This window comes from Aquila chrysaetos, chromosome 5 (genome assembly GCF_900496995.4).
Source record: "Aquila chrysaetos chrysaetos chromosome 5, bAquChr1.4, whole genome shotgun sequence".
In the NCBI taxonomy this organism is placed as follows: Eukaryota; Metazoa; Chordata; class Aves; order Accipitriformes; family Accipitridae; genus Aquila; species Aquila chrysaetos.
This window is the reverse complement of record NC_044008.1, coordinates 62386560-62414440: the sequence shown is the minus strand read 5'-3', so window position 1 is coordinate 62414440 and position 27881 is coordinate 62386560. Positions and strand designations below refer to the sequence as shown.

The 27881-nt window shown below is 46.3% G+C and overlaps 1 protein-coding gene across 4 annotated transcripts in view; it reads left to right on the top strand.

The window, feature by feature from the left end:
• Positions 1-27881, top strand: part of GAS7 (growth arrest specific 7) — a 106970-nt gene that overhangs the window by 58558 nt on the left and 20531 nt on the right. For 3 of the 4 annotated variants that reach the window (XM_030016467.2, XM_030016466.2, XM_041123603.1), the window contains exons 3-9: positions 1097-1168; positions 3586-3671; positions 6858-6911; positions 15829-15918; positions 18072-18187; positions 23910-23984; positions 27245-27323. In XM_030016467.2, the coding sequence (XP_029872327.1) occupies positions 1097-1168; positions 3586-3671; positions 6858-6911; positions 15829-15918; positions 18072-18187; positions 23910-23984; positions 27245-27323 (572 nt within the window). The remainder of the gene's footprint in view (positions 1-1096; positions 1169-3585; positions 3672-6857; positions 6912-15828; positions 15919-18071; positions 18188-23909; positions 23985-27244; positions 27324-27881) is intronic. The other variant, XM_030016468.2, reaches the window with a different exon arrangement.

The window sequence follows — 27881 nt, the reverse complement described above, 5'->3', positions numbered from 1 at the left end:
AGAATACTGAGAGAGATGCAGGATTTCAGGCTCTGGCAGGGTTAGATGGCTGTTGGTTGGGATTTTGGGACTGACAGTTTCAAATGAAGTGGCCAAAGTAGTCTTTTGACTTGATTACACTAACTTGCTTATTATCTTGTTTAATATTGGCAGGCAGGCAGTATTATTTATTTGGTTTGGTACCAATATGTTTACTCAAAAGGAACAGTGGCTTGGGTTTTCTAGAAGAAGTTCCTATTCTAACTCCACTGTCTGCTGTTTGCAACTTCTACAAAGTTTTGCAATTAAATCTTCTGTATTTAGCATGTGGTCAAAAATAATTTTCCATTTCCTGAGAAAATGAGCAGAATGGTTAAACTACAGAGCAAACTGAGAGGCGAAAAGCAACAGCAGTTTTGAGTATCAAAACTGGTGTGACATACATTTGCACATCCCAGCTGCTAAAGGACCCAAGTGGAAAAAAAAGGAATTTACCAGGGAAATAGCTGTTTTGAGGGGAAAAAAATGCTATGGTCTGTGTATATGTCACTAAAACCACATCTCTTGAGTCATTCACAGCTCCCTTTCAGGCGGAGAGCAGGGGCAAAGGCACTGTCACCACTTGGTCCTTGTTCCCAGGGTAAGGGCCACGACTGGCTGTGCTGCAGCTGCTGCAGCCAGGCAGGTCTCCATGTCTGCAGTGGGCTGCAGGTAGGACCCCGGCCTGGGCTTGATTTAACTACACCTGGAATGGCTGTCTGCACAGATCGTGGCAGCAGCTTACAAGCAGTGATCTGTGCTACAGCTGTATCCCTGCTTTCTTGCTGAGCACAGCCCTGGGGCAGACCTGCACTGGAAGAACAGTGATGCAGCTCCCAATCTGCTCTGTTTCCATCCATCCCAGCTGGCTGCTAAGGGAGCCACGGCTGGAGAGCGCCAGCAGAAAGAGATGGGAGGAGATGGGAAGTGCAGGGAGTTGCAGGCACCTTCCTCACAGCGTTAGAACCTGGTTCAGAAAACACTGAGGGTCAGACCCATTTGTACATGTGTAATAGATGTAACTCTGGTGTGTGTGCAAGGCCTCCATCACCCTTACATTGATGTTTCCCTTCAACAGAAACAACCTGGGAGCGGCCAAGCAGTGTGCCTGGGACTCCAAAGAGCCCTGTGTCACAGAAGAGTTCTGCAGGTACTGTTTGATGCTGTGCCTGACCACTGCATTGGGTGAATCTGCTTCTCTACCACTCAGCAAAGGAAAATGCTGTGATTACATGGGATGTGTACTTAATGTACATGGTTGTGTGAGTGTAGCAGAGTAAACATGGTGGGGCTTTCCCTTCTGATACATATTCTTGCCTGTTGTTTCCCAACTGATGCATGTTCTGGCCAGTTGTCTGAAGTGTCTGCTTAGAGCTGAGATGGCTCCTTCCTTGGAGCATTGAGGCAGATGGTGGCCCAGCGAGCCAGTGGGGCTGTCAGCTCTGGGAGGGAAGGACAGGCTGCCTTTCCCAGTCCCGCTTTCTGCCAGGGCAGGGGAAGCAAAAAGCTGCAGAGGAACGTGGGCTGGCTGTAGCTCTTCCATGCAGAGCACGTGGGCACAATGAAGCGTTTTAGCATGCAGTAGCTACAGGGTTGACCACTTCACCTCTGTCCTGAGTTGAAGTTTCAGGGAATCAAGTAACAGAGAATCAGCTGCGTAACTGTACTGAAAAGCTTCGGGTACCACAGAAAGACAAAGCAAAGCAAAAATTACTCTAGAATAAAAAGTGTTACATGTAAAGGCCATTGCTGCCAGTTGACTGTAAATAATGCAGTCTAGAGGATGTTTTTCATAGAATTTTTTGGAACTGATGCCCCTGTATTGGCAGAGCTGAGTGGGAAGTATGCTTGAAGGTTGCGCATTTTATTGTGACCAAAGGATTTGTGATGTAGTTATGTATCTTGTTTTAACCCTACTTTAAGCATTATTCTTTGCTCAGCATGTTCGAAAAATAAAGCAACCTACAGCTGTTACAAGGCTTGCTTTCTTGACATGAAAAGCCCATGTCCATTAAACCAGTGCTTTTTACATATGTGGTGGCTTGACCTTGGCTGGATGCCAGGTGCCGACCAAAGCTGCTCTGTCCTCAGCTGGACAGGAGGAGAAAAATACAATGAAAGGCTCATGAGTTGAGACAAGGACAGGGAGATCACTCAGCAATTACCGTCACGGGTAAAACACACTCAACTCAGGAAAATTAATTTAACTTATTACCAATCAAATTGGAGTAGGGTAAAGAGAAATAAAAACCAAATCTTAAACCACCTTCCCCCCACCCCTCCCTTCTTCCTGGGCTCAACTCCACTCCTGATTTTCTTTCCCTCCTGCCCTCCAGCAGCACAGGCTGGGGCAGGAATGGGGGTTGGGGTCAGTTCATCACACATTGTCTCTGCCACTCCTTCCTCTTCGGGGGGAGGACTCCTCACTCTTCCCCACTCCATTGTGGGGTCCCTCCCACAGGAGACTGTCCTTCATGAACTTCTCCAATGTGGGTCCTTCCCATGGCCTGCAGTTCTTTGCAAACTGCTCCAGCATGGGTTCCTTCCATGGGCTGCAGTCCTTCAGGAACAGACTGCTCCAGCGTGGGTCCCCCACGGGGTCACAAGTCCTGCCAGAAAACCTGCTCCAGCGTGGGCTCCTCTCTCCATGGGGCCACAGGTCCTGCCAGGAGCCTGCTCCAGCGCAGGCTTCCCACGGGGTCACAGCCTCCTTCAGGCCTCCACCTGCTCTGGTGTGGGGTCCTCCCCGGGCTGCAGGTGGACATCTGCTCCATCATGGACCTCCATGGGCTGCAGGGGGACAGCCTGCCTCACCATGGTCTTCCCCACGGGCTGCAGGGGAATCTCTACTCTGGCGCCTGGAGCACCTCCTCCCCCTCCCTCTTCACTGACCCTGGTGTCTGCAGAGTTGTTGCTCTCACATCTTCTCACTCCTCTCTCAAACTGCCGTTTGTTGCACAGTTTTTTCCCCCCTTCTTAAATCTGTTCTCCCAGAGGCGCTACCACCGTCGCTGATGGGCTCAGCCTTGGCCAGTGGCAGGTCTGTCTTGGAGATGGCTGGCATTGGCTCTGTCAGACACAGAAGTTTCCAGCAGCTGCTCACAGAAGCCACCCCTGTAGCTCCCCTGCTACCAAAACCTTGCCACGCAAAGCCAATACAACATACCCTACTTCTTCAAACACATCATTTTACCAAACAGCATTATGCGAACTGTTTTGAGTTTGGGGCTCTCTTTTTCTTGGCTCTTTCCAGCTCAGTAACTCCTGTCATAACTCCTGATAAGAACCTGCTGCAGGATCCTGAGGGCAGAGTGGGCCCATGGGCTGAGCTTTTGTAGAGTCTGGTTCTGGGGTCTTCCTGGGTTGGAGCTAACACGTCATATTGCCAGCCTGTTGGGATGGGGAGAAGCATCCAGTTTCTTAGGCTGGAGGCAGTGAACACTGGTGACTCAAAAAAGGCAGTGTGATTTTTATCTGTAGATTCAATTATGTGATTAGTTTTTAAAATGTGCAATTATTCATTTGCTACCAGCAGCAAGCCCAGTAACTCTCCATCTGTTGTTACAGTGAATGGCTACCACATCTCTGGGACCCCAGTACACCAGCTTGACTCTGGTCATATGAGCCTCCGAAAAGCCAGTGGGGACCCCCAGGTAAGTTTTTGGGAAAAAGTGGTATCCAAGAATAAATGTGTCTTCACTTAAATAGTTTAGGAATCCACCCAGAGCAGGAGGTCAAGAGGCATTTTCTTTTAGAAACTGTCAGATCAGACAGATTTGTTGTATCTAGAATAATTAGTCTTTGTGTCCAACTGGTAAAACAGTATAAAATGCCAAGATACTTCGGATTTTTTTGTCCTATCACTCCTTTCTGAAAAATCCACCAGGCCACTTCAGTCACTATTAACAACTGTACAAATTTTCCTGCCACTCCAGCCTGAAGCCTGGGCCTGTCTCCAGCACAGTCCTCTCTATACACTTGCACAGCTGCCCATGTCTGTATCTCATTGTATTTTCTTGCAGCTCCAGCTTTCCCTCCCAAAGACAGTATTCACAAAGAATTTGTCCAAAGTTTTTTTCTCAATTACTTCATCCATTCCTGTCTCTCCTTTCACAGGCCTCCTCTGTGCCTTACGTAGCCTGTGCCTCACCCATCTCATCACCCCGGGCTAGCGTTCAAGATTCTGACCCATGGACAGCTGGTCTCCCCTGCCTGTTTGTCCAAATTTTCAATAAATGTCCCTGCACTTTTTCTTGCACCACTTCATGTCCCTGGGAGAGTCTTTCCTGCAGGTCTGCAGATGCCGCACAGGGCCCTCTTCCAGCTTTGCCCATGAAACTCTTCACTCCCTGCCAAAACAGCAACAGTTGAATAGCTGGTGGGTTACACTCCTGTTCGGTTGTGCTTCCCTGCCTGCTGGCATTTTTCCCCCCGATGGTACCAGACTGGTGTTCTCTGTTTCATTTCTGTATTCAATGGTAGGTTCTTCTGCAGTGCAACTCCTCAAATACTCCCAGCGAAATGCATGTTTGTGGGCTCCTACCACACTGACCTGAGTTGCCTGTTGCTCTCAGTCTCCCTGTGATGTTCCCTGTTTCTTGGTCTAAACTTTGTGTTGTCTGCCAACTGTCCCTCTTTGCCTCAACCCACTTTCTTGCCCACTGCCTCCTAGGTAGTGGCCTTCAGCCTTGCCCTCATGTGTGCTGTTTCAGCTACGTCAGCATTTCTGGTTTTGCTTCCCCACCAGTGGATTCATACCATCTCCCACAATACAGTCCAGCACTTTGGACTCCTTGTTCCTTCCACATCAAACATCTTGCACTTAACTGCCTGTGCTGCTTCTTCTCCGAGCAGTTTGCGCAGGCTGGAGGCAGAGCATGTGGGCACCTAAACTAGGTCAAAAGCATTTTAGAAACTGATGTAATGTATTACCAGACACCCCTGTCCACGTCTGCTGTGACTCCCTCAGAGAACCTGAATAAACTTGCAGACAGTGACTTTCCTTTAAAAAGAGCTATGTTAATCCTTGTGCAAAAATTTCCATTTCTCAAGGTATCTGATTCACAAATGTTTTTGCAGTTGGCTTGGTACACAAGTCAGATTAACTGACTGCCTCAGACCTTCCTTTATAACAACATTTGCCACTTTCCATTTTTATGGTGCTGGGTCTGACTCAAGTTTATAGCCACCTTTTTGTTCAAATTCACATCTGGGATACATGGGGAGTCCATTGCCATGCACTGGTTTGCTCAGCTGACTCAACCATCAGACTGACAAAAATCCCTTTCATGACTTTTCTCATTCACTTCAACAGCCTCCACAACACTTTCTTTCCATTGCTTCTTTATTAGAGGTTTTTCCAAATTGAAGCCCTGGCCTAATTCCTGCTTTGAACCTATAACTAGTTTTGAATCTATAACTAGCTGCTGGTGCCATTAATTCTAAAAGCAGCTTGTGTCCACACCCGCTTGGGAGCCTGGTTTTCCTGGGAGCTGTGGCTGCTTTTGCAGAAGAGTCCTTAGTAAGGAAAACAGCTGACCATAAACTGTTGGTTGCAGGAAGCTGTTCTCCACACCCTCAAACTCCCATACACTTTGGCCAGTCCCTCTCCTCCTTGCCTGCCTTGGGCCATCCCAAGCTGCTTTGCCTTGACTGCCTCCTTGTCTGTTCTTGGCACAGGCTCTCTCCTGCTGCAAAGCAGCTTCCAGGCATTCTCCCGGATGCTTTCTTAGACCTGGGTAGCAGCCATCATGCAAACAAACGCTGGCAAGATCCCTCAGGCAAGCCTAGCCACACTTCTTGGAAACAGGTCAAGGGGGAAAAAGCCACAACCGAGAACAACACGGAGCTGCACTGTGCTGGGAGCAGGGCCAGGCCTTGTTTACGGCTTCCTAGAGAGCGGCTACATGCTGCCCGCTCAGGTTGTCACAACTGCCACAAAGGCAGCAGCAGCCCAGCCTGGCCAGCCGGCGGCCTGCAGGCCCGCGGCGGGCCCCTGTGAAACCGCACGCGTCCGGCCCTGGGCACGTCGCTCCTGACGGGACTTCAGCCGGACGTCGGAGCTGGTCGTAGCCCAAAGGGACCGCGCTGTTCTGGGGCGCTGCACGAACAACTGCCCGGCCGGGGTACGCGCCCCGCACCCCTCGCGTCCGGCCCTGCTCTCGTCTCCGCGGCGGCTGCTGCGGACGCGGCGCCAGGGCAGGGGGACACGGGGCTGGGCTCCGCGGCACAGCCCAGCGACTGCTGCCAGGAGCGGACTCGCAGGCTTGCGGATCAGCTCCCGCTGCCTCCGAGCCGGCAGCCCGCGGGGCGGCCGGGGCAGGACCGCACCGGGGCCGGGGCGCGCCCGCGCCTCCCCGGCCGCGCGGCTCGGACCCGGGCCGCCCCCTGCAGCCCGGCGCGGCGGAGGCGAGAGGCGGAGCGCCGGGCCGGGGCCGCCCCGCGGGCTCGGCCGGCAGCCGGTGGGGCCAGGGGCCCGCCTCGTCCGGCTGGGAGCGGGCTCCGGCGCCCCGCCCGGCCCGGCCCGCCATTGGCCGCGCGGGCTGGCGGCGGTGAGAGGAGGCGGCTCTGCCGGACGGCGGCGCCGCCTCCAGCTCCCCGCCGAGTCGCGCCGAGCCGAGCCGATCTGAGCTGAGCCGAGCCGAGCCGAGCCGACGCGACCCGAGCCGCGCCGTGCCGACCTGCGCCGAGCCGAGCCGTGCTCAGCCGTGCCGAGCCGCGCCGCGCCGAGCCGCGCCGCCGGGCCATGGGGTCCGCCTAGCGCCCGCCCCGCGCGGCCCGCGCCCGCCATGCTGGGCTCCGAGAGCGGCCGTGACGATGCGCCCCGCTTGTCTCCACAGACCCCGGGGTCCCCGGCGGCGCCGCGGCGGCAGAGCAAGGAGAGCAGCCTGACGGTGAGTCGGGCGGGGCGGGGCGGGGCGGGGCGGGTGTGCCCGCCGGGGCTGCCCGCCGGGGGTGGCGGGGGCTCCGTGCCGGGCATCGTCGGTCGCCCGGCCAGTGGGGCTGGGGGAGGCGGGCGGGCGGGCAGAGCCTCCACCGCCAGGAATTTTGGTGTGTAAACCCTAGTAAGTCAGGTGCCCAGGGAGGCTTTGGGATCTCCGTCCTGGGCAGAATTCCGGTCTCAGTTTCCCTTTGATTCTGGCGGTTCTGGGACGAGCAGGAGGTAAGGACAGACTGAGGAAGGGGAACACGCGTGCTCGAGAGATGCTGGCTGTGAACCAGGTGTCCTGAGAAAACTTTCTCATCTGGTAACCATCGCCTCCCAGCAGCCTCTGTGTTTGGAGAAGCACTGAAAGGTTAGAGAAATACAAACTGAGGAGATGGGTCATTGCCCTATCAGGGCAGAATCTATTTTTTTCTCAAAGAGGTGTCAGGAGGTATTTTTCTGTGCCAGAGTGTCCAAGTGAAGATTTCTGATGGGAAGTACAAGCAAAGATTTTAGATTTCAGTATGAAGTTAATCTTACGTTTCCTTTTAATATTAGTAATTCAATATAGCTGACTCAGTTAAGATGTTCTCAGTATCACGTTTAGAGACATTAGTATCTTTTGTATGCCTGGTGACCCCATCTGGAACACAGTTTGCATTTCTGGACTCCTCAGTCCAGGACAGATGTTTAAAAACAGGAAGGAAATCAAAACAGATTAATGAAAGTGGCTGGGAATAGAAAGCTTTATTTAAAAGGAAATAATAAAGAAGATAAATGAGCAGATAAATGAATTACACTGATAAAGGAGGGGCAATAAACATGCTTACAGCTGCAAGTATTGGCAGGGTATAAAATCCACGAGAACAAAGTGAATGATTTAACGTTATACATCATTCTTAACTGTTACTACGAGGAGGAGGTTGTTTACATTATCACACACAGCCTGTTGATTTATCCGTCAGTGGGCATGATTCCCTGGGTTTCTGGTGACAGGGACGAGGGTTCAAAAGGAGCACGTACAGGGGTCTCTGACTGCAGTGCAGGTCAGTCATTGCCATGTAGGTACAGTTTTCTGGGAAAAAAAAATCGTCAGTAGTGTACTTGGTTATCAAAATCACTCGTTATGAATACAAAAAGTGTTGGTACTGTTAATTAGTTTATTGAGACAGTGATATGTCATGAAGTAAGTATAAATGTGTTGGTTTGGGCAGATTTGCAAATGTCCTGGGGAATCAGCTGCAGGGCCTCCAGGGCCGCGGTGGCTGGGACTGGGAACACGTCTGAGCCACCTCATGCAGCCCCCCTGCCCACTCGGGTCGGAGGGGCAGGAGCAAACCATGGGCTGAACATCATGTCCAGAGGGACTAGACATGGTCCCAGGATGGGTTGCACTGGGTTTCAGGGTGCAGCACAGGAATGGCGGCGCTTGTCTGTCTTTGCTGCTTATAGGGGTGAGGACTCAGGCTGTTCACTGAGGGTGGTTTTCACTGTCATATTTGCTGGCCTGTGTGCCATCTGGTAGCATCTGCAAAGCAAGAAAGTGTTGTGTGTTATGTCAGGGTCACTGGGTGTGCATTTCTCCAGCAGAAGTCCGAAGATTTCAAGTATGATGCATCAGACAGACAAAACCAAGCTAATTTTAACAGCTGTTTGCTCCAAGCCATTGCCTGCATCAAGGAGACACTGTGAAAAACAACATTCTCATACGGAGTGTAAACTGTAAAGCAATGTAATTTTTCCCCCTGCCTCCTAGGAAGTTATATTTGTTCAGTGCCACTCAAGCTGATGTTGGGATGTTCTGGTTAACAGACCTGCAGGGCACGTCCTTAGCTTGGTGTCAGATGTTTTTTCTTGGTTTGTAGCAGTGCTTAGGCAGAACCTCTTCTTGCAGAGGGGAATTTTGTGATTAACTTTGGGGCTCTTGGTCCAGCAAACCTCCCCACAAACTGAAATCCTGTGATACGCAAACTGCGGACATCAGGTGATGTCCAACCTGACCAGTGGCTGCAGCCTAGCTGTCTGTTTCACCACTTTCAGCAGAGGGGTGGGAGTTCATTCCCACCTTCCTAGGAATGCATCTGCCTCCTGTACATCCAAATAGCCATTTGGGAACATGGCTTATGAAAACCCTGAAGGCGAGTGGGAGCTAGAGTATTTCTCACCTGTATGCACCCAACAAGAAGAAGAGTATGGTCTTTTCTCTTTGGTAAATGAATGTTACCAACACTGTGTTTGCTTTCTTTGGAAGGGAAAACCCTGCTGGGTTATATCAAAAGCTGTTACGAAACTTGCTTGCACAAATTATTGATGCTTATTTAGGAAGCAGCAGTGCAGGTCTGTGGTCTACGGTCTGCATTGATTTTGCAGTGAGTTTCAGGGTGTACTCATTAGTTTTAGACTGCCTGGTTTGCTGTCTGACTCCTGAAGAGCTGTCTCTCTGGCCATGAGTTCCTGTGGAAGCTGAAGCTCCTTTACCATAGGTGAGGGAGAGTTAAATGGAGAAGGTATAGGGGAATATCGACTGAGAGACAGAGCTGTCTCACTTGAAGAGCAAGAAACCTGTCTGATGCTATGGTATTTCTGAGTGTGGGTTTCTTAAGAATGCTCTAGTGCCTTGTCAAGATACAGCATGACTTGGAAAATGCTGGCATTTGTATTGCATATGTTGGACACATAAATGAACAGGTGCTGCACGTGGGAAGAGGGGCAGCTACAAGCAGTAACTTTGTGTTTTCTGCTGCTGTGCTCTGTGTCTGACACAATGTGATGAACACAGTATGAGGCTGCTCCTTCAACACCGTTCTCCCTTCTGCCCTGGGGCTGACTGCATGGCAGAAACTGTCAGAAATCCCCTGCTTTGGCAGGCGCTGACCAAATCATCTCTGGACCTTTCTACAGACAGACCACATAAAGAGGGCTCCTAAACACTTTTGGCAGAATGTTCCCTTTGAAATAGGAAGTGTATCAATTGACTTTGTTAACAATCAGAACGTCAGTTCTCTGTTCTCCCCTTCTGTTGTACTGTAGCTGCAGCATCACCCTGCCAGTGCTAAAACCACATGCAAACTCATGATGTTGAAGCTACCTAGACACAGTGTAGGCATTCCTGGGCTTCCCTGTATGGGTAGAGTTAAAACTGCCTGAGCCTTTGTCTGTGCTTAAGCTCTTCTGAGATCTCCTCCGGCCCTTGCATTTGGCTGTTTTGCCCAAACAGCCCCATTTGGCAGGTGAACTCGTTGCATCTAGTGGAGTTGGCTGTTGTACTTTTTGGGTCTCAGCTGAAACTGTAAAGCAGATACCGAAGTTAGTCAATCTGGCACAGCAGTGCTGTGTTTAAGGTGCTGTGAATGTGCAGAAATCAGGAAAAATAATCTGCATTTTTAAGTTGAAGAAATGAACGAGAATGTTGCCCCGCTTTAAGTCACTTTAGTACAGTGAGCTTACCCGCTTTCTGCTCATTTATTTATATAGTGTCTTATGTAATAAACACGTAGTTGATTATCTAAGCCTTGATCAAATTATTCTTGTTTTATTCATGTTGCTTGGCAATGTCTCATTTACTGGTGAGTGCTGGTAGCAACTTCAAAGCCTCCAGAGCACTTTGAAATCCATAAAATGAATGTGCATGCCCAACCCAATAATGTTTCTTGTTCCTGTGCACACTGCTCTTGTGCAAATCCTGTGCGCGCACCTGCCTCCCTGTGACTTTTCTTCTTCTGTCACCCTTTTGCATCTCAGACGTAACCAAGAGTCACCTACAACGTAAACAGCTCATTTTGCCATCACTGCCAATGTATTCATGTGAAATATGAGCTGGAATATTTAGCTGCTAAGAGTATAATTGCTTTTGCTCATGATCAGTAAACAGGCAAAAGTATTTAAATATATTTATTGAGTTTGGCACACAGCAGGCTTGTCAAGAGAAATGCGCAATTTTTGTTGCTTGTCTGGTTTTCTTCTCCTCCCCAAGCTTTGTTGTCACCATGTTTTTCATAGCATTTCTTCTCTGACTGTGTAGCTTCTCCTAGCCTTGGTGATCCAGTGGCTCTCTCACACAGGTTTTATGGTGCTACTTGTGTCTGGTGGCAGCTGGAAGGACAGGCTGCTGTCCTCTTGCATGTGTGCTTAGCTTATACTTGGAGTATGCCTTGCTGGTGTCTTGTCATTAGTTTTGCTTTGTTGCAAGCTGACAAAAGACATTATTTTTATTAGTGAAGAGGCTGGAAGAGGACTTAGTATCGTGGTGAGGCTGATTATCACCTCCGCTGTCCCAGTGGAGTCTGTGTGAATGTAATGTGGGTCATAACGCCTTGTTTTCTCTTAAAGTTCTGTGACTCCATCATTAGCTATGTGTTTTAATTTGTTTTGTTTCTTACCAGCAATTACAGCTGTAATAGTCAGCTTCTGCACACTTCTTTTCAGGCCTTATTGGCTAGTCAATGTTGTTGAAAGAGATTAGCACTGGAATGGTCTATGCTGTTATTTGAATTTGGACCTTGCACGTAGCCTGATCAGCTGTCAGGGATGCGATTAGTGAGAGCAGTGGTCCCTTGCCAGTAGTGACAACAGTGGGCTTTCACGGGGGGAGGGGGTGTCGCTGTCTGTGGGAGTGATAGAGCTATTTAATGCTGTTAAACATCAGGACATCATCGCAAGATGCTTTGGCTCTCTTTAGCATCTGTCAAAAAGATCATCAGTGGGACTAAGCTGGTGAACTAGAGTGATATTTTTTTTTTTTTCCAGCTATCTTTGATTTTAGAAACAAGAAAAGGAGCATTTCAGAGGGAGGATTTTGGGGGGAGCGAGGTGTGGTCACTCTGCTACTGGCATGCAGCCACATCCTGCTCAGTGCCAGCCCGTTGTTCCCCTCCCTGCTGGGAAACCCTGAGAGGTTTTAGAAATGTTTGGAAATACACATCCAAGAGCTCTTGTTTAAGTATAAGAAATCTGTGGTGATGAAAGGAAAGAAAGAGTCACAGGATTTCCTACGCAGTCGTGTATAATTTTTAGTAATATTTCTAGAGTTTTGAAAATTTTCATGCCTTTTCCAGGACTTTGTGTAGAAAACTGTAAGTTTTATTAAGTTCTGTTTACCACACAAATAATCCTTCTTTTTTTTTTTTTTTTTAAGATTGCAAAAGCTTCTGCCTTTTTTTTTTTAAATTCTGACACCAGTTTCCTTTTAAATGTGATACTAGACCCAAATGGGCTCATGACTTTTTCCAAAGACAATTCAGCATTGTTTCTAGACAATTAAGTATAAACTTCTGAGAAGTGAAGAATGCTTGATTTATTCATAAAACTTTGAGCATGACGATACTCTTTGAGAAACACGTGAATTAACCCTACTCTCATCACTTGTTGACACGTGTACTCACTGTTACTCTTCCTGCTGCATGCGTTGATGTGATGCAGTGCATTTGGTTCATTGCAGTGGAACACTTTCACCAGTCCGAATGTGGGCATTTCCAGTGACTCTGTGTTTATTTCTTCAGGACGTTTAGTGACGTAACAGAGAGTCTTAATAAGCAGCTTCCAACCAACACAGATTTAGTTTTTATGAAAGAGGTGGCGTTTTTAGCAGGGAATATGAATTTCTTTTGCAGATTTTTAAGCTGCAGGGAACAACTCGTATGCCACTCTACGTGCTCCCTGCTGCACAACACCTCTGTATCCTGGTGCGCAGTGCAATGATGCCCAGTCTTCTGGTAAAGACTACAAAATACACTTAGGAGGTGCCTATCTCCCCCCTCTTCTCATTATCCAGTGTCACAATGTTGGGCCCTAGAAATCTGCCTTGAAAACACTGCTGTCTTCATGGGAAGCATTTGGTCCTTTCTCAGTTGAAGTAAGTAGTCTCAGGCAACACGAAACTCCACTCAGCAGTGTGTTTCCACAGGGGACCTCCTAGCCATTCTCTGCAAGACCACCAGTAAGAGGATAGGTTGAAACCAGAATAGCTTCTCCTTTCACCACTGCAGTATTAGTGCTCCTGATGTGGAGATGTGAATTGTTTCCAGCATCCCTAAAACTTCCATGCAGTCTCTTTACCTCTTTTGCATTCTACTGCTAACTGTTTTTAACTTAAGCTAAATCCCAAGTTCCTGTAGCTTGTCAGTTTGCTCTCAAGAGGCAGCACCTTATCCTGGATGCCCATGAGGTGTGTTGTGTAAGCACACATGGTAGCTGTGTACAGGGCAGTGTTTTGTGCAGACTGCCAGGCTGGAGAGGCTGGAAGGGCTGGTGTCCAAGTGACCTGTGGCTGACACCCTCATTTTTATTCAGTGAGTGTGAAATGCAGCATCAAAGCCAAAAATCCTCAAAGCCATGAGATGTTTAAACCTGTCTTGATACTGCATGCCTTCACATGGTTACCTATAACATTGCTGACAATGCTTTGTTTCCCTGATCTCACCTGCTCTGGGAGGATGCGCTGCAGCATTGCTCACTCACGGGAAGCAGTTGGCCCGCTATGGTACATGGCAGAGCAACTGTGCGCAGGTTCTGAGGCCATCTCGTTTTTTAAGGCGAAACTACAATATATTGTGTTATTTGAGAAATAGTGTGTTGCTGTGATAGTGTAGAGGCATGCCCAGATACCAGTGTAGCCCATGATCAGCACTGGCATGGAATTTGGTGATCTGTGAAGCAAAGCAGAGCCTTTTATCTGTCCGCCCTTGTGCGCTGGTCCAGCACTGGTCCAGGTCAGTGCTTGTTGGATACTGTCTGAAAGCAGCAATTTGGCTTAAGGTTTCTAGCAGGTCTTTTTGAGACATTTGGGCTGATCAGTTGTGAAGCTTCCTGGTGGGGGTGAGAGAAGTCTCCTAATAGGGTGTTGAGCCAGTGCACACTGGCAGCCCCTCGCACCAGAGATTTGCAGTACCCACGAGCAGTTCTGCACACCCCTGCTTGTGCTGCCTGTGCCCAGAGGAGAGGTGCCAGCTCCTCTCCTGTGGCTGGGCTGCTTTCAGCGGATGATGGGATCTGCTCGAAGGCTTTTAGATCTGGTGGTCCCTGAGTGGAGAAGGGAAGGTAACACAACCTACCTAGCAGGGCAAGATGAGCTTGCAGTGCTGTCCTGAGATAACTGAGCTGACAGGGAGGTGGCAGGAGAGGAAAACTTCAGCAGAGACAGAAGGTGTCCTCAGTGAAACATCCCTGATAGAGGGGCTTTGTGCTGGAGGCTGTGGTGGTGACAGGTGAGCACTGGCACCTCTGTCGCGTGGCCATTCCACTCTGAACTGAGTTGATGTTTTATAACTCCTGATGCATGACATTTCTGATGGGGAACGTGAAGGAACAGAGAGGTGTTTTCAGCAGCTCCTGTTCTCTGTTGTTGGGACTGTGTGCCCAGTGGCGACTGGCTGTGGCTGGAGATGCAGGCTCACCAGTGCATGACTGCTGCCTGCAAAATGATGGTGAAGTAAGAGCCCTGGTCTCCGACCTCCTGCAGATCAGATTGAAGCCCAATGGGAGCTGGAAGGGAAGACGCAGTTTAGGATCTAGCTGAGGTGACAGCCAAAGACACCATAGGTACAGGGTGCTCAGCCTGCTTTGAAATGGACTTGGCAAGCTCTGGACAGGGTGATTTTTGTGGAGAAGGGGGGCAGAGAAAGCTCTTGCCTTACATACAGGACAGCCACTGAAACTTCAGCATGGGCAGACAGCAGCAGAGCCAACATGGGTTTGTAGGAACAGCGTTGTATCAGCTAAAGGCTTTGTCTACATTGCTCTAGCATGGTGGGTTTACACTGTGTCAGCACTTTGCAGTATGTTGCCGTGTCCTTTTTGATCCTCTCTGAATAGCCCAAAGGCAGATTCACTGCATGTAAGCACTACCTTTAGGTCTGCCCATGCAGCTGTGCTAACCCTGCCCACAGCTTTGGTTTTGGATTTCCTGTGAATGTTAACTGATCCAAAAAAAACCCCAAACCCATACAGTTACATCTGTGAGTCTTCCATCCTCAGTTTCTGGTGGTTCCTTGATTAATACACAAGTATTAACAAGTGTTAATCACTGCAGTGAACCTGTGGGTGTGATAAGAGGGACTGCTTTTAGTGTGCCTGCCCAGCAGAAATTTTAGGTGAGCATTATGAACTGGCAAGTAAGCTCTGACTCTTGCTGATGCTTCCCCTGAAGGGCTTAACTGCATCCAGAGTTATTCTGCAGCATGTTCTGCAGTAGCTGTCATGCTCTTTGCTTCCACTGTGCTTTTATCAGGCTACATTTTCTACTGCAATAACTTAATGAGCACTTGTACTTTTTTATGCCTTTTTTTAATGACTCTGTGATGAGTCCTGTCTCACAAATTGCTGTGGTTTTTTGCACACTGAAGGCTAGCTGACTTCAGAGAGCCCCTGTTCCTTTTTGCAGGGAGCATCACTTTCATCTGAAAAGGTTTCTGGGATAGATGGAAGGGCTGAGCACTGAAAAAAATAACACCTTTTTTTGTAATCCTGTAAGAGACTAACACAGCCAAGATTTTCTAATGAGATACGCCAATAGTACCTTCAGTGCTGTCTGCTGCTCACAATATTTCTTGTGTTCAGGGCGTGCTCAGGGTGTTTCACGTCAGGATTTTTACCACAGTTTGTTAGGGATCTAGGAGAACTCCCTGTGTAACGCGTTCCAAATCAAGCAGGTTTTCCTCATGTGAAATGGGTAGTTTATTTTCCTCTGAGTCGACACTCCTGCTTGCTTAGAGGAGCTTTCTGGGAATACTTAGCTGCTGTTTCCATGCAACAACCAATTTTTCTTCACTGACATGCATTCACTGTGGATTTTCTGATTGAAAGTGCGTGTATATAACCTTTCGTTTGCATGTTTCTCATCAACAGCTAAATTCCATTACCTTCTAACTCTCTTTTGCCTTTTTTTACAGATAAACTGTGTGACTTTCCCCCACCCTGACGTAATGCCAGAGCAGCAGTTGCTGAAACCTTCGGAGTGGAGCTACTGTGATTATTTCTGGGTAAGTAGGCAGTCAGCCACATGCCATATTGCAGCTCCTGAGCTTCCAAAAAAGTGGAACAGCTTGATTAGTGGTAGAAAGTACAAGAGAATTTGAGCTGAAATGCAGTGTGTTAGGGCAGCACCAGGGAGTCTGAGGATGCCAGTGAAGATGAGGTAGAAACCATCTAACCGGACTCAGATGTGGGCGAAGAGTGTCCAGAAAGGCAAGGTCAGCTGTCAGGAGTTGATTTTGGTCAGGAAATGGGGGGGATGTAGGACAAACTACACGTCTCAGAATACCGCAGCCAAAAGGGCTGTGCAGCAGGAGGGGGGATAGCGAGGTGGCTGGCAAGGAATATTATTTCATTGTTTCCCAGAGCACGAGAGCTAGGGTTATACAAGGAAGCTGAGGGTATCACATTTAAAACAAGCAGATAGTTACAAATTTTGCATTTAATTGTAAAACTCACTCCCATGGATAAATGAGTTTTTTAAAGGATGAGGTTTGTGAAGGACAGGCCTATTAGTAGCTCTTAAATTGAGTAGTTTTAATGCAGCCTTCAGCATGGGAGGTCTGCAGTGGCTGTGTTTCTGTGTGTGCCCTCTCATGCTTAGCTCCTCTTTCAGGATCCTGAATCATATTAAAATGATACAGTAGTCCTTCAAGTGTGGAGCTGATAGAAAAAATCTTCCACTGGAAAACTGGGTTTTTTTTGCGGGGGGGAATACTACCTCAATAATGAAGATTTTATGAATTTCACATGTCTTTTCAGTTACCAGTTATTGAAGTCTTTCCATTAAAAAAAAAAAAAAAAAAAGATTCACTTACAAAAAAGTGTAGCTGTTGGAGGCACAGTAGTATACTTCCCCTCATGCATGCTCAGGGTTGGTGTGAGGACTAATGGCCGTAACTTGCTAGAATACACTGACATACTTGCAAATGGTCCCATTACCAAACCATCAAAGTTTCTTCATTTTCTTCCAGTCTTCTGATCCCAATAAGCACTAAATCATTAATGGTGTATAAGCTTATTTTTTGCATGTGTCTTACAGATGCCTTGCTTGGTTCTTTCTATTTAGGCTTGGCCACTCCTTGGCTCCTTGGGTTTGGTCACATCTCACCCTCAGTGAAATTCCACTTAAAGCTGCCTTTCTCCTGCAAGCTTTTATCCTCCCATAGCTCCACTCCCAGGACTTTCCTCTTGTTCGGCCTTGTCATCCATGGTCTGCCCATGACTCACCCTCCTTCTTCGATCAACTCCACTCCTGTTGTTTGAGCTGCCCGGTGCCTGGTGTGGTGTCCTACAAGTCTCACACTTTGATTAATGTGGCATTTTTCTCTGTGCAAACGTGCAGCATCCCGTATATTGGAGCAAAACTTGTGGTCCTTAGGGAAGTGTTCTCTGGGCCTGTTTGTTGGAAGGGGGTAGGAAATGAAATTCTGAAATAGGGAAAAGCAGAGAGAGGAGAGAGAGAAAAGAGGCAGCAGAGAGAAGACTGTGTTGGTCCTTGTAGCAACCCTGAGAGTCAGTGGAACAAAGGGTGGAAAGGGCTGTGTGGGAAACAAACAGTGAAAGATGGGATATATGGCAATAACCTATTGAACAAGTTGCTGTTTTACCCTGCTTTATAGCAGATCTGTGCAGACTGGCTGTATTTTTCTGAGTGCAAATCATGGTTGAACTTGACAGTCTATTAAAGGTTGTTTAGGGCTGTGTTACCCCTGGAAGGAGCAGCAGCATCCTCCCATCTCCCCCAGCAGTTTCCTTGTGCTGGCTCCAGGATCCCTTCTTCTCTTTGCAGGGTGAGCCGTCAGGGCTCATGCTTGCTGGAGCCAGCCCAGAGGCATCAGCAGGTATGAAAGGCCATGGGCAGAAGGGAAGGCAAGGCTGCTGCTTTGGCCCCAACATAGTCTTATGCTAGCTAAAGATAACTGTAAAACTTCCTTTTTTTTAATTAAAAAAAGGAATAAGAGGAAGGGGAAAGAGAAAGTGTTGGACTATTCCTCTGAGAGGGGCTGAGGTGCTGCGACCATCAGCTGTTATCAGAGCAGGGCTCTTCAGACACCACTGCTGCCTGTTGCTCGGACTGCTTGGGCAATTGCCGCTGGGAACTGCGTGTCTGTGTTTTTGATCCCAGTGTCTTTTTGTTGAACTTCCTTTTTCCTTCTAGGCTGATAAAAAGGATTCACAAGGGAACAATACAGTGTCGGGATTTGAAATTCTTCTTCAAAAGCAACTTAAAGGGAAACAAATGCAGAAAGAAATGGCAGAGTTTGTTCGAGAAAGGTAATTAGCACTTTGCTATCAAATTAACTATTTATGGCAATTTTTTTTTTTTCCTGATTTAAATATTCCTTCGGTACATTAATGACATAGCTTAACTGTGTAAAAGATATGCTACCAATTCTTAAAGAACATTTAATATTTCTTTAATGTCCATCCACACTCTCCAGTCTTCCCCAGCTCTCACTTGTCTCTCCTGCTGTGCTTGTCTCAGTTGTATTGCACACAGGCTGTCTGTTTAGATAGAGGGAGCCAAGAAGGTTTTAAGCTGCAGATTCAAGGAAAAAACATGGACATGGGAAAAACAGAGTAGAGGTGATATTTAGAAAGGAAATATTTTGTCTGAAAAATAGAGAAGCAATTTGTTGACATGAGGCATAGGCACAGTTTCCTAGAGGAAGATGTAAAAAGACATCACTTGGGACTTAAGCTGGTTATGGAGCTAAACTACACATACAGATAATTTAGAATGAACCCCAAGTCATAAAGGCAGATGTTGCTACCAGAAAACGCCAGAATGCTATTAATGGTCTGTTGCTCTGCTGACACGGGAAGTGCACTAAGCACCAAAGGAGCAGTTGATATATGCTCAGCTCAACCATGTACAGGAGATGATGTGACATCATTACTGATAAGTAGTGTCACTATTATTTGAAATCACTTGTCATGTGTCCAAGCCGGTGTAAATCATCTTGAGTATGATTCTCAAAACTTGAGAACTGCCCATAGGGAACAAGCAGTGTTTGCTCCCAGCAGGAAGGCAGAGCATGCTGATGGATGTTCTCTCCTGGAGGCAATTGCACCAGTTGAAGGAGCTGCCTTCCTCTCTTAATGCCTCTATATTGGTGCTTGCTGCTGAGTTGGTATTGCCTTCCTGCTCCGCTGCTGTGGGCACAGCGTGGCTGTGCTGATGTAAATCAATAGTGGTGGAAACAATTAACGGGGCAACAAACAGGCACCTGTGTAGGCGTTTGAGGGGCAGTTCAATTGGGCAGAACTTGCAGATAGTTGCTTTCATTTGTGGTTTGTTTTCTTTCTCCCTCTTGTCTTTTTTTTAGTATTAGGGATATGGCAGCAGTGGAGAAATGCAAAGTATAGCACAGGCAATAAAGATGGTCTGGTACAGGAGGCGCAGAGTGCCCAGCATCCACGTGTGGTTCCTACTGCCTTTGATGTAGGACAGTCCAAGAGATAGTTGCCTCTCTGATCCATGAAAAAGTGTGACCAGAGGATGCAGGAAGAAGAAAGGACCAGCTGGCAAAGGAAAAATACAATTGAGAAATAGTCTTGCTAAGCTAGAAGATGAGGAGAAGGCAAGCAGAATTGTGATTGCCATGGCCAGGGAAAAGAGGAGGAAAGATGCTCCAAAGGAAATAATATATAATGAAATTTGACAGAAAAAAAAGAAAGGAGCAATCAAGAGGGAGGGAAAGCTTGCATGAAATGAGAGAAAAGAAGGAGAGAGCAGCTCTGACACTGGGAAGAGTCACGTTCGTGTCCTCAGTAGAGGAGGAAATAGGCACGTTATAGAAGAAAAGACAGAAAAGATTCACTGTGTGCTGGAAACAAGGTTTGGAATTGAGTGTGAAGAGGATCTAGATGGGAGGTATAAAAAGATGAATATATTTTTCTTCTGTTTGGAACAAATGATTCAGGATTGCTCTGTGTGGAAAAGGAGGAGGATAGTGTTGAGCTGGAGAGGTTACTCATGGAAATGAGAGCTCAGGCCATCAGGGGAACCTTTACATTCCCAGCTAAGAGGGAAGAAATACTGATAAGATTTTCATGATGACCATCAGGTGGCTCAGGGAATACAAGACGACATTTAACTAGGGGTTTTCATGTCCAAAAAAATTCTCTCCATCTGTACAACCAGCCTTCTGGAGGTGAGGTTCAGACAGCTAATAAAAATAGCTTTAAATGGGAAGCTGGGATGAGACACAATAACCAGATTTCTTTATCAAATAACCAACAAAAGGCAATACTAACTGAGTCTATTTTATCAAGTAGATGCTTCTAGAGGAGCTACTTGTAAATAGCAATCTTAGACTAAGCACTTATGTGTTCATTCAGTTCTTGTTGACAAAGGTAGGGTTATAATACAGACTTTGAATTTTAATAAGACAGATCTCAAGAAAGGGAGGAAAATAATTAGAAAATTGACTGAACTGAAAGATCAAGGGTGTGGGTGTGAAAGAAGGAAAAAATTACTTTAAATCAAAAGTGAAAATATGGTCCAGCATTTGTATTCAAGTAAGCACTCCAAAATGGCCAAGAAAATCTGCAGACTGCCCTGAATAGCATCACTCTCCAAGTATAAGAAGTAGTGTTTTTATTAGCAAAGGAACACTGTCTTAAGCTTTTGGCCACTCACTTTTTAATTGAGCTGGGCTATGCTTCGAAAATTTAAAATAAATAGCAAAGTTTTTTAGCTACATGAAAAGAAACACAAGCAGGAGAATGGCTGTAGTGAGTCTGATGAAGGTCTGTCTAGCCCACTGACTTTAATCTGACCATGGCAGTACTGAGTGCGTAAGAGGAAAAGAGCATGAAAGTCTCTGTCCTCCCAGCTTCCAATAACCAGAATTTTGGGGATTTCCAGAGCCAGAGTTTGCCTTAGGTCTGCCATGTTCAGCAGATACTTGTAAACATCTTCCACTGTTTGTCTAATCCTTTTGAGTATTTTTATATTTTTGACCATTGCAACAATTTGTAGAAGACTTCTGCAATTTATGCACTACAGGAAAACTAATTATGCTTCTGTTGTCTGATAATTTCATTGTTGCCTCCTGATCTGGAGAAATAGTGTAAAAAGACTCATAGTCACTGTCTTCACACAGTGACAGTTGTGTAGATGTCTGTCAGATATCCTCTATCACCTTTTCTCTGTGTTCCCCTTGTTGTCTTAATCTGTTTAGTTTCTTCTTGCATGGTAGTCACATCAGATCATCTTTGCCTCCCTTTGTAGCTCTCTAGTTTTTCTTCATTATAACATGGTGTGACTGAAACTATTTGAGTATGGGCACACAAAGTACTTTATTTCAAAAAAAAAAAACAAAAACCAAACCAACAAAGCATAAGAGAGCAGGGAATAAACATCCAAAGAGCATCTAGAACTAATAAAGTCAAGACAGTATGGGTCAAAATGCGCTTATAGTTTGTAATGCTTCTGACTACACAAGGAGTGAAATTCTGAAAGTTTTCAAACAAGTTAGTGGAAACAAGAAACGTAGGGGTTTTTTGGTGTGAAGGTGGAGTAACGGCAAAATAGCCGTGTGGATTTCTGGAGGTAGGCTCACAAGGCTCGGGAGTCCCTGTGTACTGTTGTGTTGGTGTTTCACGGTCACCACAATCCAGAGTTTGCAGGGTGTTTAAATCGGCCAGGGCCAGGAGGCATATTTTTATTCCCTTTTTGAGGTATATCTTCATCTTGGTTTTTAGCCTCTTTTGAGGTGTTCAAGGTGTTTTGGCCACAGATGGTGACAGGACGCCAGGCTGGGGTGGAACAATTTATGTCTTGTAATTGGGGCTCTTAAGCAATGACAAATTCACCTTTTTACTGTTATTTTTTACTTGTTATTCCTCCTTGCCAGGCAGCCTGCCCTATTAGTAGTGCCACCCACCTGCACTACAAGTAACACTTGAAATCCCAGAGCCCGGGCCAAAGTTGGGATCGGTGGCGAGCGCCTCCATCAAAGCCAGTGGCTTTGCATGTAGGGTGCCATGCTTAGGACAGGCACTGATGGTAGCAGACATAGTGTGTTTTATGTGTGATTGTGAAAATCATGAGGCTTCCTTTTGTCTTGTTGTTCAATCCTTCTCCAGCTACAGCAGTATCAAGGAAGGACTTCATGGGCTTTTAAATTCATTATTTTCACAGCAAACCTTTATGACAAAAGATGGTTATTCCTCTGTTCATGAGACAAAGGACCGAGACATGGATTCTGTGAGGGTCTGTCAGTATGGGCAGCTCAGAACAGTGAGCAGACCAGCTAGCGCCTTTGCACACCTAGCATCCACAAGTAAATCACTCAAAGGCATCCTTAAGCCAAAATCCAGCAGGAATAAAGTTGCATGGTGAAGGTTGTAGACTACAGCTTTGATTGGGAGCTCTGGTAACTGAGGCAAAAGCAGTGAGCCCTGGCTTTGGGCTGGACACTTAGGTATTGATCTCAGCTACATTTAGACATTTGCATCTTTCTTATAGTTGACCTATGCTCCCTTTCTAGGCCCTAGAAATTGTCACTTCTGAGACAAGATTAGTCTCATCCTGAAGTAGGTATTTAAAGTAGGTCAGGTGAAATGTGCCTGCATAAAGCCCTTTTCATAGTGAGGTCCTAACCCCAGTGTAGCCTTTGGTGCTGGACAGCTGTATTTGTTGGTCTTGCTACAGGAGGCATGGGGAGCTGGCTGGTTTTGTTCTCATGGGAGGGGGAAGAAGAGGACCCATGTGCTGGGTGAGGTCTGTAGTTGTACTGTGCCATACCAAGCTGGGTATCACCTTGGGCCTCAGCCAGCTGCATCCCACAGAGTGACATTCAGATCATATTTTCAGCAGCCCAGAGTATCAGACCCCTCTTAGCTGGGCTCAAGGGACCCCTTTTGTCTCAAATGTGCCATGCATAACTTTGCTTGCTCAATTAGCTACTGCAAATGGGCATGCCAAAAGTATCCCACCTTCTGTCTTCTCACTGGAAGAAGATGGATTTCAAACTAGGTTTTTCCCCTGCTTGTACGTAGTTAGCACAGAATCTGGAGTTGCTCCACCTGGGTGCCACTCATCTGTCTCTCAGAGATGCTCTTTTGAGCAAGCTGGTTTGAAAACCAGCAAATAGCCAGTTGTTTGCCCTAGTTGGTATCAAGTATACCTTGCAGATGTTTTACTAGGAGAAGAACTCAGGGGAGGTAGAGATGGGTTTCAGGCATGATGCACGTCACCTCTGAGCCAGCAGCTGCTCCTTCCCCCCCTACTATGCAATCAGCATTTACCCTTGTCCCCTAGCTCAACAACTACACTTGTTCTTCTCCCTGCAGCCATTCCCACAGGGGTTGTGTGCCAACAGCTTCCCTCTTCTGTACCCCCACCACTGGCAAGCTCAGATCCTGTTCCTGGTGTGGTGCTGCTGAGTGAATGGAGAGAAGGACCGGGCAGTGGGTGGGATGGGTGAAGGGCAGGGGCTGCACCACAATGTGTCGGTGACAGTAGCCCCTGGCACATCTTCACCAGTTGATCGCCTGTAACAGGGAGCAGGAAGCGCTCGGTGTCCCTAGGAAAGGTGCAGTCCAGCACCCCAAACCTCATTTGGATTTCTCCTGTATCACTGCATTCCTTCATCTTTGCTTCAAGGATGTGCGACCTCACGTTTAGCTGCAGACTGAAACACATGCTTCTCAAGTGAGCCCAGTTTTGCAGACAGTCCGTGTTGCACAGTAGAAACACTTTGTTCTTGTTATTTGCTCTCCAGAACTGTAGCTTTTTCTTCTAATTTTATCGCACATGCTGTCCTGCATATATCCCTGCTCTTGCCACAGCATTTTTAGCATATGGAGGGGAGAGATGGATCCTGAAACTGGTGCTGCCAAGCCCTTGAGACTGAAAGGAAAATTCCTGTGGCAAGATCTGTTAAAATGCAGAGAATTTCTTTAAATTATGTGTGTGGGTTTCTGCCTTAAAGCTTACTTACTGCTGTCTTTTTATTTTCCCTCTGTGTGTGTGTGAGTGTAGGATAAAGATTGAGGAGGAATATGCTAAGAACCTGTCCAAACTGTCTCAGAATTCCTTGGCTGCTCAGGAAGAAGGGTAAGTGTAGCTCTGTGACTTTTGCAGTAGACAAGAATGTTAACATAAAAGGCGTTCCTCCCACGCAGGTACGTGTATTTTTCCTGACCTCTCCCATTGAGTAGAGGTTTATTTAGCTTAGCATCCTGGGTGTGTTGGGGAAGTATTGGAGTATTTTTCTTTTGAAGATGTTCATGGTAGATTTTTAGGAATATGTGTATAAAACATTGCATTTCCAATAATGTGTGTATGCTATCCTTGTTCTAGCCAGCACTAGTTCCTTTAGGGATTAGCATATATAAGTACTAAATTACTTTGAATATGGAAGAATATGTGGAATATATATACTGCTGAAAGTAGGTCCATAAGGTCAGACCAGTAGAACTGGAGCAGCACAGACAGAGGGAGGACAAAGAAGTCTCTTCTCATCATGGGTCTGGCTGTCCAAGAAAAGTAGCAGGTTGTCCCTTATTTACAGCATGTACACACTTTGGAAGTTACTAAGAAGGTATTAGGCAATGCAATTCCAGACCAGATTGCAGTTTTTCAGTAATAATGAAAAGACACCACTCCTGAAGGTCTAGAAGTTGATAGCTCTATCTGTTCCAACACAAACCCTCTAAGCACTGAAAGCCAAGGTTGGAAATTACTGTCCTCACCCTAGTTCAGACCCTGTGTTTCTACTGGCAGTGAAGCTCCACAAGGTGTTTGTTCAGCTTCTAGTAGGCAAGGTCAGAAATTGTAGAGGCTAACTAGACTGTTGCTTCTCTAAGCACCTACATTGATGATGGTTTCTGTTCTTCTTTCCCCTTTAGGGGTGGGTGTTAACCTGCTCGTAGCAAAGTTAAAACCACTTTCTTCCACATCCTTCTCCCACTTTCTTCTACCCCCAATAGGAGAAGGGAGGAATGCCTGAAAAAAATGAAAGGGAAGAAAACTAGGGGAGAGTAGATCAAAAGAGAGGGAATGAGGACCAAAGCATAAAGAATGTTCAAGTAGGGAACTGAGGGAGATACAGAGCAGAGTGCAGGGAGCTAGGAACACTGCCTGGTGGTGCTCTGCCTGGGCAAGGTGAGGGAGTGGAAGGAGGTCCTGCTGGAGTTTCTCCTCCTGGTGCTGTAGTAACCAAACTGGCTAGGGCCAGGAAGAGGCTAGTGAGAAGATCCTGGGAATTGGTGAGGCCTGGGAAAGGGAAAAATTCCATTTTAAAAAGTGAGGGAGGAAGAGCAGCCAACGGGAGGATTTGAAGGAGCCAAAAGTGGGGCTGCAGCCTAGCACACTCAAAGTAAACATTCGCCAGGGTCTTCCTCTCATTCCTGAGAAGGTGTGAATCGGGGGACCCCATGAGCTGCTCTGTGAACACACCAGCTACCACTGCTGGTTTCGTACTCCACAGAGCATTTTCCAGCTTTGCTGTCCAGCAGTCTGTGGAATTGACACAAAGTATGGGCTGTCCCTCCAGGGTCCTATGCCCTCCTCTGGTGGTAAGAAGACCCACCGTCATGTATGTGAGTGGGACATGAGGGTGATGATATGGGACCGATTTGTGGTATTGGGATGGTTCTGTCCAAGTTGCTGTGAGTATAGTGTTGCTGCACATACACAGAAGGTGATACAATCCATGGTCATTTAGGTCATTGTAGTTGGATAAGAGATGCAAAAGATGTTTAGCAGGCTGAAATGCCTTCTTCACTTAAATAGATCAGATAAAACAGTTAGTGCCAGTGAGAACTGTACAGTGATAGGGGACCTCAGAGTGGGACTAGGGAAGGAGAAATGTTGGGAGCACTTATGTAGGCGAAACAATCTTGGGTTGTTTAGCTGTGATGAACACCGTACTTGAGGACTCAACTCACTGGAGTAACACCGGAGATTACAGATCATTATTTTGAAATTGCAGATGACAGACAATTTTTCAAGCTATCAGGAAGGGGCAAATATGACTGTCTTTGAAAAGGGGTGGGGGAGAGAGAGGAGGAGCTGGGAAATTGTAGATCACTCAGCTTTATTTAACCCCTGCAAAGTGGTAGAACAAACCATCAAGCTTTCTAGAAGCACTTAGTGGCAAACTAAGGTGGTGAGCAATTATTGTGGATGCATACAGAACAAATAACCTAACTTCCTCCAGTGGTGGAGTAACAGAAGAAGTCAGCATCATAGCTCTTAATTTAGTATAGCTTTTTGCAATGGGAGATTCTTGTAAGCAGGCAAGAGAAATGTGGCCTAAATAAAGCCTAAGGTGCAAAACTAGGTAAGACATCATACCCTCTACTTACAAAAAGTAAAGTGCAGAAAGTAGCTATGGAGTGAGATCCCATAAGTTTTGTCCCAAGTCCTGATTTTTTCAATGTTTTTGTTAATGACCTATGATAGAATAAATACTGGGTTTGCTGTAATCAGAGATGAGACAAAGCTAGGAGGGATGGTATGTACAATTTGAAGAAAAAATTGCAATTCAGAATTATTTTGTTAAACTAGAGGAATTAACTGAAAAAAATTAAGATGCATTTCAATGAGGAGAAAGTACCAGGTTTTATATTTTCACAGGATATGAAAGATACAGTTACATAACAGTTTGTGGGAGAAGGATCTGGCTATAGTGACTCACAAGCTTATTCATCAACAAGTTCACACTGTTGTCTTAAAAAGCAATCATACTGAAATAAGTAGAAGAAAGAGTGTCTGATACGAAATAATCTGTTACCAGTTTAGCAACTGGAAGACCTCTGCTGGAAGACGGTGTAGTTTTGGTTATGACGCTTTAAGAGGAATCTGTTGGAGAGGGTCTAGAGGAGCATACCTAAACTGCCCTATTCTAGAAAATAATCTGTCTGAAGGAAAAAGAAGATGGAGTAATTTTCAAATACTGAATGGCTTCTCCGAGGAGAAGTAGAATAATCTGTTCACCAAAAGTAGGGTGTAAAGTAGAAGAGGCAATGGAAAAACTGCATTGGTGAAGATTTATTTTAAGGATTAGAAAAGAAAAACTTTGTTATGGTAAGGATAAGATACTGAAGTATCTTGCTTGTGAAGACTGTGGCATTTCTGTAACTGGAGATCGTTATGAACAGTATTTTCAAAGATCTGCTACATACAATGCCAATATAATTCTGCCTTGGTCACAGAGATTGCTTATCTTCTCAGATTTCCGCTGTCACTTTTCCATGATTTTGCTGAACAAGATACGGTACCAAGCATTGTACCTTATCTATCTGACAAATCTCGCTTGGAGGATGTGCAGAAGACAGGGCATTGATCATTGTCACTCTGTATTCTTTCAGCACGCTAGGAGAGGCTTGGGCTCAGCTAAAGAAGAGTCTAGCTGATGAAGCAGAGGTTCATCTCAAATTTTCCTCTAAGGTAATCTTTTGCAAAGATTTTTGCCCTGTAATTGATGTGGATCTCCCTTCAGTGCTTGTTAGTGGAGAAAATACACATGCATATATGGTACAAATTTAGAAGAATTAATAAGTTTGTGAACGAACTTACTGAAACTCTGTCCATTCTTCCTGCCAAAACCATAGTTTATTTGATCTACCTGATGAGTGAAAACACATCTAGCCTTAATTTTTCGTAAGAAAGAAGGAGAACTGATTCTAGAGGTTATTCACCTAGGGCTCTTAAGTTCCAGCCTGTTCAAGTAAATTTACCTACAGCTTGTACAGATTACTTCTGTAGAGAAATAAATAAAAAATAATATTTGGCTTCTCAACAAGAATCTACTGTATCTGTCTGGAAGGAAGAGAACCAGGACTCTGACTTCTTTGTATTGTTAGTGTTTCTGAAAAGTGCACTGGGATCTTATTTCATGTTATTTTTGGTTTTTTCTGTCAAGTGATGCCCAAGGAGATTACTTGTACAAATTATGGTATTTATCTGTTTTTTTTCCACCACATGTGACATACTCTTGCGTCCTGT